General features: G+C 39.0%; 1 protein-coding gene across 9 annotated transcripts in view; it reads right to left on the bottom strand.

Annotated features, from left to right (window-relative positions):
• The window catches only part of RAP1GDS1 (Rap1 GTPase-GDP dissociation stimulator 1), an 81,004-nt gene that overhangs the window by 43,474 nt on the left and 24,839 nt on the right, over nt 1-12,691 (bottom strand). For 5 of the 9 annotated variants that reach the window (XM_087875369.1, XM_034440515.3, XM_087875367.1 and 2 more), the window contains exon 2: nt 8,649-8,756. In XM_087875369.1, the coding sequence (XP_087731495.1) occupies nt 8,649-8,756 (108 nt within the window). Of the gene's footprint in view, nt 1-8,648; nt 8,760-12,691 lie in introns of all 9 variants that reach the window. The other 4 variants (XM_034440517.3, XM_087875368.1, XM_034440513.3 and 1 more) reach the window with 1 other exon arrangement.

Genomic DNA, 12,691 nt, shown 5'->3' with positions numbered 1-12,691 from the left:
GGATGCTTTGCTCTATAAACATAATTTGTTGAAAAATACCTTAAAAATGCTGGAAGCTAAGACTGCATTTATTCTACTGTATTTGCATGTATTCTACTTACAAAAGAGACACAAAACCCTAAAAAAATGTTTTTGCAGACTCCAGTCTGCTTTAAATAATATGTCATGTTTCTTCAATTTTTCTATAAAGTCAAGACCAATATAACAGCTCTTCATTTTAAGTTACTACTGTTTGTTAACACAGTGTCCACATTGTGATCAGGATATCCATTTTCAGCTTTTTTTTGGGTGGGTGGGGGGACTCAAAATTCTACCTAGTGCTATTGTTTTATTACGTTCACTTCTGGAAGCAGTTGCCTAATCTTATCTTATTTCATCATACCAGAGATCAGCTACAACATTGCTGGTACTCTGGCTTTAATTAAACTTGGAGGAAAGGGAAATGGCCAGGGCTTTCTCTGTTAATTTAAGAGTATCAACAGTGATCAATATTTCAGGTTCTTAGTCAGCCCTGCAAATATTCGTCCACAATAATTCATCAATATAATAGAATCTGACATGCCCAACAGTACTACCTGTTGAATATATCCTCTACTTCAAATCATGTCACAAAAATTGTGAATGCCTTAGCATGTGAAATGAAGAATATAGAAACAAGCATGATAAGCATATGAAATGTAACCTAAAATATTCCATCTTGCTCATAGCCACTGCAATACAAAACTGAACTACAGAAAATTGCAGATGCGAACTAAGGATATTAAGGTACCTATCAGCATGTTACCTTCTGAATTTCCATCCAGGACAATTCACTTTTAAGAGTCAAGTATTCTTCTATGTATTATTTACTGTTCAATTTACTGTATAAACCAGCTGTCAAACTCCCAGCCCGCGGGCCGGATGAGTCACGTGTTGGCCATGCCCACACCCAGTTTAGCGAAGGGGAAAAAAAGTCCTGATACATCACATGACTACACTGTGACACCCCTGGTATATCCCACAGTTCAACTGCTTTTTAAAACTAACTAGACCACCTGTGCTCCATTGGGCCGTTTCATAGGAGTTTGCAAAAAGTTCCATGCAGATTAGGAGAGATGCATCGGGGCAGCATGTTTCAGTTAAGGGCGTATAACAGGTGCTGCATGGGTCACAACAGGTACTATATGGGTCATGGGGATGGGGGCGGAAGAGGCTGGGGAAGGTGCATGTGTGGGTGGCACAGATTGGGGTAATACGTATTTAGTGGTATAGGCCAGGAAGGATGCGAGGAGGTTCCTTTCTTCCTGCTTCTCCCTTCCCTTTCCAGCAGGCAGGTCAGTGGCTGCTGCTGAGTGGGGGAAAGAGTGAGGGATTGCGAGATTGGCTGGGAAAGTGTCATGGAACACTGGTAATGAAGATCACATGACTGCAGCAGCAGCCCAGAAGTGCAACAGCAACATAGCATTCAAGTGGCCACAATTTTCCCATATTTCATCCTCTTGGGATTGATGGGCCCTGGAATTTTGGACACATTCTGTAAGTTAGCTCATTTGAAGTACCTTGGTTCAAAAAGTGTTGCCCTATGATGAACTGTTTTGCTCAGTTAAAGGTCATAATAACAGGAGTTTAAGCAATATATAGATAATAAAACAATACATTCACCTGAAGAGAAGTAAACATGTAACCAACAACATGAAATAGATTTCCCTGACGTAACAGAAGATACCACAAAAATATATCATTTTAGTCTATTATTCTTTTCTCCAATTCTTCAAACTGTTATGTGACAATGCTAGACTTTCTGGTGAAGTTATTTTTTATTTAGTTGAAAACTGAACTAGTGAGGCCACAAAATAATGTTCTATGACTCTGAAGAAATTAAAAGTGACTACAACTCTAAACAGGAAAGAAAGGAAATCTTACTGTATGTTGCAGTACTTGTCACTTGCACAAATTAAATGTGCAATGCTTTTATTTTCAACACCAAAGATTCCCCAAACCTATTGCAGGAATTATTATTCGAAATGCACAATCACCCAGTGTCACCATGCTCTTCACTGAATAGCTTTATTTATTTATTTATTAGTCCAATTTATTTGCCGCCCTTCTCCGTAGACTCAGGGCGGCTTACAATGCATTATAGCAATAGCCTGCATACTTTTTTGTATATAGGGCTTTCGGCCCCCCCAAGCGGTGTTGTTCTATACAAAGTTGGCTTATTGCCCCCACAATCCGGGTCCTCAATTTACCTACCTCGAAAGAATAGAAGGCTGAGTCAACCTTGAGCCTGGTGAGATTCGAACTTGCACTAATCGCAGGCAGCTGGCAGCTAAGTGCTAGCACTTAACAGCACTTTAGTCCACTGCACCACCGAGGCTCTGTGTTTTAAAAACACAACTAAAACTAAAGTGACTTAAAGTTGAATAAGCTCTAGTAGAAAATTTCAGAGAAGGGGCTTTACTGATTTAGTAGATTTTGCACAAATTTAAGAGATAAGGCAAGGTGTCATTTTATAGAACAATCAATAGTACATTCATTATTGCAACAGAGTCTAAAATTGGCAAGCAAAGGAGTGTTTGTTTTGGAGGGAGAAACTAGAGGGAGAAGTAACATTCTGAATCAGCTTAAGAATGTCTACTTTGGGTCTGGAAATTAAGATTGGATTCCCTTCCTACAACTTTTTAGTTGTATTTTCTTTTCTAACCCACACGCTTTTCTCTTAATGAAGTCTGGCGATAATTTTTCTTGTCAAATCCACTGTCGAACATTGAAAAGCTTTCAAATTTTGAAATCAAAAGTGTGATGTATTCAATTTAAACTGATTAAGAATAGATCAGAATCACGTTCGGGATAAAAGCTAGCACATATACTTTGCAGCCCAACAGTATTTTTTACATTAAAGTACGATTCTAACCTTTTTTCCTAATAAAATTCAAGGACCATTTATAGTGTTGCATTGTATGTATTATCCGTTTTTCTTCCAGGTACTCAAGACTGGATGCAGAAATTTGCCTTCTTATGTTTACAACAATTCTACAGTGAAAATAATTTGCTTAAGATCACTCGGGAGGAACTGGAAGCGTCGTGGCGAGACTAGCTGGAAAATAGTGAAGCTCTGATGAGCTTCGCAAAAATCCAGCCAGACAAACCGCTGTCCGGGGGTCTTCGGACCAGAACCATCTTGGAAGGACTGTGAAGAAAGAGAGGCGCCTCGGAAGACCAAGAGGAACAGGCAAGTTCCTCGAAGGGTCGGAGGCAGCTCTTTGATCCAGCAGTGGGGGTGGCGGCCATTAAAACAATCGCTCTAAGATGGGGCAACCAGACTAAGATTTGTGCAGGAGCGATGTTTGAATGGAGTATTGTAACTGGATAAGCGATTTGGCCAACTTAAAGGTAAAAAGAAACTTTTTAAAAAAAGCTTAAAAGAGGTCCCAGTGTGAAATAAGCAGCTAATTAGCACTTGGGAATTTTAATTGGAGGCAAAAGAACAAAGAGGAAGTTAAAAGACTAAAGCCCAAAAAAGAAAACTTTCTACCTGGACTCAAAAGTGAATTTGGAGAAATTAGAAATAATACAAGAAAAAGAAAACTGAGAGAAAGCATTTTTTAACAACAACAAAAAAAGATCACTCATCCAATGCCAGTTTGAACTTAATTCTCCCAAGTTCCAGTTTAAGATTATAAAACAGAGGTTGCTAACACTGTCTCTTCAGGCACCAGTACATCCATTACTTTCTCACGTCACCTGAGAATGAATACTGTACTCTGTTATACACATATGGACAAGCACACAAACTTCTGAAATTGACGAATAGCAAGGTTCTCCATGATCTCACATAAGAGTCATGGGATGACAGATCTCACACTAGAATATCAATACCTTGTGATCTCAAATGACATTTTAAGGAGGTGGGGGGTCCTTGAACTATTATGCAAGCTTCAAGGCTTGAAAAGATTTCTAACCTCTAATCTAAGTGCATGTTTTGATTTTATAAAGCTATTAAGATTATTCATAATGCTAATGCTACATTTTACATAACTGTGCCACATGATTTTCCAAAAGCTACCTTACTGAGAGTCGAAGCTGACATTTCAGAGAGAGCTTTTATATACAGCTATAGAAAAAAAAACCAGCCTCTAAAGAAAGTCCCTTCATTATCCTCAGTTCACTGTGAGTCATTCTTATATAAGCAAAAGTTGAAACTAGAAACTGTACCACCACAAGAAAGCTGCAACATTAAGTGGACATACGTTTTTATTCTGCTCAAAAGATCCTTTGCACTTAAAGCCACAAGAATTTTTTTCGTATACACTGGTATAGCCATGCAGACAAAGTTAGGAACAAAATTACTCTCCACATGGTCACAGCAATATTTGTGCAAGATATCTTGCTCCAATTGAGATTTTTTAAGCCAGTTTATCGATACCAAATATATTAATGGACTCTCCCCGGATCCTGAAAGCTGAGAGATCCATGGTACGACTCATAAGAACTGTAACCCCAAATTCAAATTTAAACTATTTGCAAGGTTATTACCAAACCAAATAATTTAAACAATCTGAATTAATAACTGCAAAAGAGGAAAAGTTGTAACACATTTTAAAATAGGAGAAAATATGTTCTTCATCTTCTGTAGGAACCTAATTATTAGTATCCAAGGCTACCTTTTATATGTCTCTTGGGTCGCTCTAGGTTTTCACGTATTCAAATGGCTTACAAGGTAATGAAATATAGACAGGCACATCTAACAACCTATAACAATCTATGAACCTAGGCCCTTCTTGCCTTTCAGGTTTTCTTATGCAGAAATCAGAGTTGGCACATATGTCATAGGAAACCTTTCACAAGGCTTGTAGGGTATTTGTATCTTCGGCTACTGAAACTTTTAGCGTCTCCTAGTTTGTTTTTATGCAGTAATGTTTAATTTTTAATATACCTGTGTACTAAGGATAGAAACAATTTTGAAAACCTGAAATGTTACAATATAGAATAATATAGTATTAAATGATAGTATGACTATGCTACTTAGAAGGCTAAATCTGACATACCCTGTCAATTATAATAATCTAATGTTTATTTGGACTAGGGGGGCTAGTACAGGAGCCAACTCCAAACCCTACCAATGATCAGATGACCTTGGCAGTGATATCTCTAGATGATTGTTAATGCTTACCGAAAGTCGTATAAAAGGCTGTACAAAATTAAATGATTATTTAAATAATGGAAGCCCTCTTCCTTCCATTGTTCATTAAAACCAGCTAAAAACAGAACCACTCAAATGAGTAAGATTATCTCCATTTATGATTTTACCATTTCAGATTAGTTTATAATCCCTATATCCTTGCTAACCAAATTTTGGACTTTGCTTTTCTACTGGCACAATATTTTCTTGTATAATTTATACCTGAGACCCAGGTGTGATCAAGTTGGAAGAACTATTCCTTTCTGATTACTTATCCTAGTGCAGGAAGTTATCTTCCTAGAGCAGGGGTCTCCAACCTTGGCAACTTTACAGCTTGTGGACTTCAACTCCCAGAATTCCTCAGCCAACGCATGCACAGGCTGAGGAATTCTGGGAGTTGAAGTCCACAAGTCGTAAAGTTGCCAAGATTGGAGACCCCTGTCCTAGAGAGACATTACCAATCTCAGTATAAAGTATCCCACAGTACTTCTTAGGATTTCCCACAGTCCTGTTTAAAAACGTCTTTGTGACTCTTTATTCTAGGAGACCTAACAAATCCAGGCCTCAGGTCACTTGATCAGAAAACTGCTACTAAAATAAAACTTCTAGAATGATTTCTACCTTCTGGGCTGTTGAGGGAAAGCAATTTGTAAACATTTTGTCAGTAGGGAGAGCTTTTTAAATCCCTACATTTCATACACATTTCAAAGAGAATGTTAGTTTGAATCCGATACCCACCATTTTCAAGCGAAAAACACTAAACTATCTCTTGAATTATTTATCATAAACCTAATTCTCATTTTCTATTACAAATTATTCACAGAACACACACACAAATATAATAAAGCATGCACAATGAATAGTATACAGGAGATATAGCCAATCATTGAAGTTTGTTTTTCAAGGATTCAGAGGAATTATTGAGTCTGTCATCTGCATCCATGTAACTGTCTAGTTTGGTTCCACAACCCAACAAGACAGACACAGACTTCAGAGGATAATTAGAACTGCAGAAAAAACAATTGCTACCAACCTGCCTTCCATTGAGTACCTGTATATTGCACAAGTCAAAAAGAGGGCTGTGAAAATATTTACATTGCATCCTGGACATAAACTGTTTCGACTCCTACCCTCAAAACGACACTATAGAGCACTGCACACCAAAACAACTAGACACAAGAACTGTTTTCCCCCCGAACGCTATCACTCTGCTAAACAAATAATTCCCTCAACACTGTCAAACTAGTTACTAAGTCTGCATTACTATTAATCTTCTCATCGTTCCTATCACCCATCTCCTCCCACTTATGACTGTATGACTGTAACCTTGTTGCTAGTATCCTTAAGATTTATATTGACTGTTTCCCTATAATTATCATTGTGTTGTACCTTATGATTCCTGACGAATGTATCTTCTCTTTTTATATACACTGAGAGCGTATGCACCAAGACAAATTCCTTGTGTGTCCAATCACACTTGGCCAATAAACTATTCTATTCTATTCTATTCTATTCTATTCTATTCTATTCTATTCTATTCTATTCTATTCTATTCTATTCTCTCCTATCAAAGACCTTCATTTTTCACCAGCTATCTTTATCAAAACAAAGAGGAATATCTTTAAGTGTTTTTATATATTTCAAGAGTAAGATAGACATGCTACTTTGAATATATGGTATGAAGCTTCCATTTGTTTTGATTTCAGAGCCCTCTTTGGGATTAATTAGGAACCTGTAGAGGACATTCTCTCTGGGTATCAATTGCAGTATTTCTAATGGGAGCACTTGGTTTCTATACATTAGGTTGCTCTTCAGTTGACATCTGAGCCTGTACTTATTTCCTGCCTTCTGAAATGAAGAAAAATTCTGCTGTTATGGAAACCCTCCCAAGGGAGATATGCTTGCCTCTGCTGCCACTTACCTTCCTGGAACTGGGTGAGACTGAGTGTCAAAATTTTATTTAGTTGCCAATGCTACTGCTGATCATATATATTACGTTTCAATGTCCACTGCTTTATTATCATATACTTATTATGCAGTGTATCTATATGCTCACAGATACAACTCTATGGTATTCCCCAGGACTAAAAATGTGGAATATATTTATTTTATAGAAAATAAAACAGAAAGAGCCCAGCCTTTTCAAATAATTTTCACATTTAGCAGCTTGCATTTGGATTGAGTAATGATAAACCTTCAAATTGTGAGATGCAGTATGTTGACTTGTATTTCAATTTCTTGATTTTTTATTATTTAACACATTTGAATGCTGAGCACAAATCAATACATACAGGAAGGGAAATAAAGATGTGAGTCTGAATGTGAATGAAAGAACTATAGTATACCTCGAACAACTCTTTATTCCAGAGCTATTTAGAGAAGGGGTAACCCAACACCCAGGCTGTGACAAGGCCGCCACTTGTGCCACCACTCATGTGGAACCATCCATCTCGGCCCCGCTGCCACCACTGCTCATGCCCTCCCAGTGGTGAAATCCAATTTTTTTTACTACTGGTTCTGTGGGTGTGGCTTGATGGGCGTGGTGTGGCTTGGTGGGCATGGCAAGGGAAGAATACTGCAAAATCTCCATTCCCACCCCACTCCAGGGAAAGGATAGTGCAAAATCTCCATTTCCTCCTGACTCCTGGGTGAAGGATAGTGCAAAAACTCCATTCCCACCCAACTCTGGGGCCAGCCAGAGTGCTGGTTCCCTGAACTACTCAAAATTTCCACTACCGGTTCTCTGAAATACTCAAAATTTCCGCTACCAGTTCTCCAGAACCTGTCAGAACCTGCTGGATTTCACCCCTGCCCCCCCCCCCAATTGCTGGTTCACAAAGCTGGAAAAGTTGGGGACCGCTGATTTAAATTTTTACTTGACACAAAATGAGATAACAGAAAGGAAGCTAAAAGAACTATATGACTTGGCTAGTTACAAAAGTTTTCAGTACAAGGGATTGCTGGTGGATGGGTGCTAATAACTTTAGATTCAATAGGCGATTTCTACCTCTTGATTGGAATTCTCCTTGTACAGTTGCCAGCTAAGATGCCTGTAGAAATAACTTCAGCACCGTTCTCATATATCTATGACCTGATATAATCATTAGAACCCTGGATCACAGAAGCATCAATTATGGAGGTATAATGGTTACCGAAGTACAATCCTTGTTAGTGACAGCCTCAAGTTACACAGTTCTTTCTGAGAAAAACTGGCTGGAATCTACTTTTTAATCTTTCCAGGAAGTTATTTTTGTTCCTTCAAAATGTTTAGTTCCTTTTTTTCCCCCTATTGTTCTGGGCTTTTGTAGTATTTCTGTTACAACATTCTCTTTTTAAAATTCTGCATCAAGTTCTGCTATTGCCATGCAAACAGTTATTATATCAGTTCCATTTATAGTTTTACTTCCATTTGGTAGACTTATTGCTTTCATAATCATTTATTGACTGAATCGTATGGTATGAAATTGAAGGGAACAATCAAACTTACTGTTCTGAGCCAGGGCTTGAAGGAGGCAATCCAAACACCCCTCCAAGCTATCAGCTCTGCTGTCAACAGCTGTTATCTTCAGCTTCTTCAAGGCGTCACTTAGATTATCTGCTTGGATAACACAAAAGAGAAAAACAAATTCAGTGCTATGGCCTGTCAATCGTACCTTATGGAATTAAAGTACAAATCAGCAAAGATAAGGTGATGCCAAGAATGGTTCTGACAAGGGACCATAACTCGTTCGTCTCTCTCGTTCACAAATGCTAGCAGGGCATGAAGCTAAAAAGAGCGTAGTTCCAAAGCAGCTTTTGGTTTCATACTGTAGAGAAGATATTTTTTAAAAAAATCATATTTATGCCCATTTTTCTCTAAAAGGAACAGAGAGACTCATACTGCCTTGAGAAATTGTAATTTGACTAGAACCGAACTGTGATTTTTGGCTGAGAGGGGATTTTAAATCATGGGTCTCCAATACAAGATATTTTGTATTTTATTTCATTCCGATTTTTCCAGATTATTTGTTAATTATTATATGTATTTCCCAATTTCCTTGTAAGAGCAAGGCAGTACAGAGACGGGGTCCTGAAGTAATAACATTCTGTGAGCAGAAAAATACTGACTGGCCTTAAATTATACAACAATTGCAAGGTCAATATGTACTTGAATCTCTCTTTGATTTCAGTCCAATGCCTTAATCACCACATCCCATTAATTCTTATACAGTTTCTTGAAACGCCACAGTAGAAGATCTTCTATGACTCCAGAGGAATTGTACTGAATGAGCAATTGCCTAATCCCCTGGCTTTACTTTATAGCACAAAGATACCAAGAAGCCTATAGGATGGGGAGGAATTGGCTTTGACTCAACTCTAGGAAGATGGAGAAGCTCTGGGTTTTCAGCCCCTGGGTCCAGATGATATTTCATCTTTGACTCTGGATGGGGTGTCACTCCCCCAGTCTAAATTGATGCGCAATTTGGGGGTCACCCTAGACTCACAGCTCCTGCTTAAGGATCAGATGTCAATCTTTGATGGAATGTGCAGTTGTAGGAGCAGTAGAGATCGCTTGGATAGCACAGTTTTCCAAGAGCGAGCCCGGGATAAGAGACTGTGATGTTCAGAGTTGTAGGTGGTTCATGGCTCAATGTAGCATGTGAATCAAGACATCACTATAAATTAACCTTGCTATTGCATCTATAGATGACATTATAAATGACCCAAAAATGTAAACCGGTGGATCGATGGGATTTCAAAGAAGAGATTATTGCACACAATCATTAACAGAAATTATTCCTGGTAATGTCATCTTCCACATCTGCTTTAAGTTACATGCTCAGTTCATGCATCTTGGAATTTCCTATGGATTATAAAAATATAGCGAACAGGATTTGGTTTTGGATAATTGAATTATTTACAAGAATTGACCAGCAATAATTCATTAAGATAAAGGTTCCCCTCGCACATATGTGCTAGTCATTCCTGACTCTAGGGGGCAGTGCTCATCTCCGTTTCAAAGCCAAAGAGCCAGCGCTGTCTGAACACGTCTCCGTGGTCATGTGGCCAGCATGACTAAATGCCAAAGGCGCATGGAACGCTGTTCCCTTCCAACCAAAGGTGGTCCCTATTTTTCTACTTGCATTTTTTACATGCTTTCGAACTGCTAGGTTGGCAGAAGCTGGGGCAAGTGCCGGGAGGTCACCCCATTACGTGGCACTAGGGATTTGAACCGCTGAACTGCCGACCTTTCGACCGACAAGCTCAGCGTCTTAGCCACTGAGCCACTACGTCCCTTAATAATTCATTAGTAAGTTCATTATTTGAGAGAGGAAATACCTCTGTTTGCTGACTTCACACAATGAGTATTTCTTTTCCTTTCAATTTTAATACAACTTTCTTCCAAATAAGGAAAGTTAGGATTACAGGCTTTGTAGGCATGGAATCTGAATTATTCCTTGTGTCTTTTTAAAAAGACCAGACCACATGTAAAGATAGTCATCAACTGGGGGAAAAAAAATTAAACCGCAGCTGTTAGCACTTTTTATGTTTCTAGATTAAATAGAATGTATGACAGTGTTCCTATTTCCAGACATGCTTTACTAGGGACCTTAATGTAAAACCACAGGAAAGTCCAACTTGAAACTAGCCATCTGCTTTGTTTATTTCATCACTGAAACATCAGTATTTTTTTTTTTAAAAAAAATACTTTTCCTTCCCTCAATGGTCTTCCTTATATCATGACTTAAACTGTGTAGAATTATACAAATTTCCTATGAGATTTTACAACTTATTACCAAGAGTTTTTAATTCCCCCAGGGTTAAACAGCAGTGCAAAAAGTCTCTCCCCTTCTTCTTATATTAGGCCGGGGTTCCCAACCGGGGTGTGCGAGATGATATTCCATGGGGTGCGTAAGCTTGGGTTTAGAAGTTTCAAAATTATAGTGTATATGCATGATTATATGCATATAATTATTTACTTTTGTAAGTGGTGCAAGAATATAACAGAAGCTTTCTAGGGGTGTGGGGTATAGAAAAGGTTGGAAACCCCAGGGGTGAAATGCTCCCGGTTCGGACTGGATCGCCCAATCCGGTAGCGATGGCGGCGGGTGGTTCAGAGAACTGGTAGCAAAAATCCCTCCCCACCCCATTCCCAGCTGAGCCGCGCAATCATCAGAGGCTTTTTATTTTATTTTTAAAAGCATTTTTTCTACAACCTCTTCGGCCGAAAAAATGCTTTTAAAAGTAAAAAGAAAAGCCTCTGCCGATCAGGCAAGTCAGCTGGGATCGTCAGAGGCTTTAAAAAAAAAGAAAAGCCTCTGCTGATCAGGCAAGTCAGCTGGGATCGCCACAGGTTTTTAAAAGCATTTTTTTACAACCTCTTTGGCTGAAGAGGTTGTAGAAAAAATGGTTTTAAAAGTAAAAAAAAAAGGTTGGCCACACCCACTCAGTCATATTACACCCCCCACCAAGCCACGCCCACAGAACCAGTAGAAACAAATTTTACATTTCACCACTGGAAACCCCTGTATTAGGCTATTGATATCAAGAAAAAAGATTTTCCCAGTTGCAATGTATGGCTTTGAAAGTTGGACCATAAGAAAGGCTGAGCGCCAAAGAATTGAGGCCTATGAACTATGGTGCTGGAGAAGACTCCTGTGAGTCCCTTGGACTGCAAGGCATTCAAACCAGTCAGTCCTAGAGGAGATCAACCCTGACTGCTCTTTAGAAGGCCAGATCCTGAAGATGAAACTCAAATACTTTGGCCACTTAATGAGAAGGAAGGACTCAGTGGAGAAGAGCCTAATGCTGGGAAAGATTGAGGGCAAAAGATGACAGATAACGAGTGGCTGGATGGAGTCACTGAAGCAGTAGGCGTGAGCTTAAAAGGACTCCAGAGGATGGTAGAGGACAGGAAGGCCTGGAGGAACGTTGTCCATGGAGTCGTGATGGGTCGGACACGATTTTGCAACTAACAACAACAATCAAGAAAACCCTGCAAAGCAGTGGTGGGTTGTTCCTGGTTCGCAAGAACTGGTAATAAAAAATTTTAGTAGTTCGGAGAACCGGTAATAACATTGGCTGGCCATGCCCCCGAATTGGTCCCTGGCCCGGTCGCCGCTCGCTTACCCCACCCACCTCATCAGAGGCTTTTTTTTTTTACTTTTAAAAACATTTTTTCTACAACCTCTTCAGCTGAAAAAATGCTTTTAAAAGTTAAAAAAAAAGCCTCTGGCGATCCCAGCTGAGTTGCCTGATCATCAGAGGCTTCTAAAAGCATTTTTTTCTGCAACCTCTTAAGGTTGTAGAAAAAATGCTTTTAACAGTAAAAAAAAAAAAATTGGCCACGTCTACCCAGTCACATTACCTCCACAAGCCGTGCCCATAAAATAAGCCACGCCCACAGAACTGGTAGTAAAAAAATTTAGAACCCACCCCTGCTGCAAAGATTCGGAAAGATTTGCATGCACGCTTCCTTTCTAGTACAATTCTAAGAACAATTTCCTACCTGAACATCTGTTCAGAATCACCTTGGGTCATAATTTCAAG

Source organism: Pantherophis guttatus, chromosome 8, assembly GCF_059756535.1.
Source record: "Pantherophis guttatus breed Tessera chromosome 8, ASM5975653v1, whole genome shotgun sequence".
Lineage (NCBI taxonomy): Eukaryota > Metazoa > Chordata > Lepidosauria > Squamata > Colubridae > Pantherophis > Pantherophis guttatus.
This window is presented reverse-complemented; position numbering and strand designations above follow the sequence as displayed.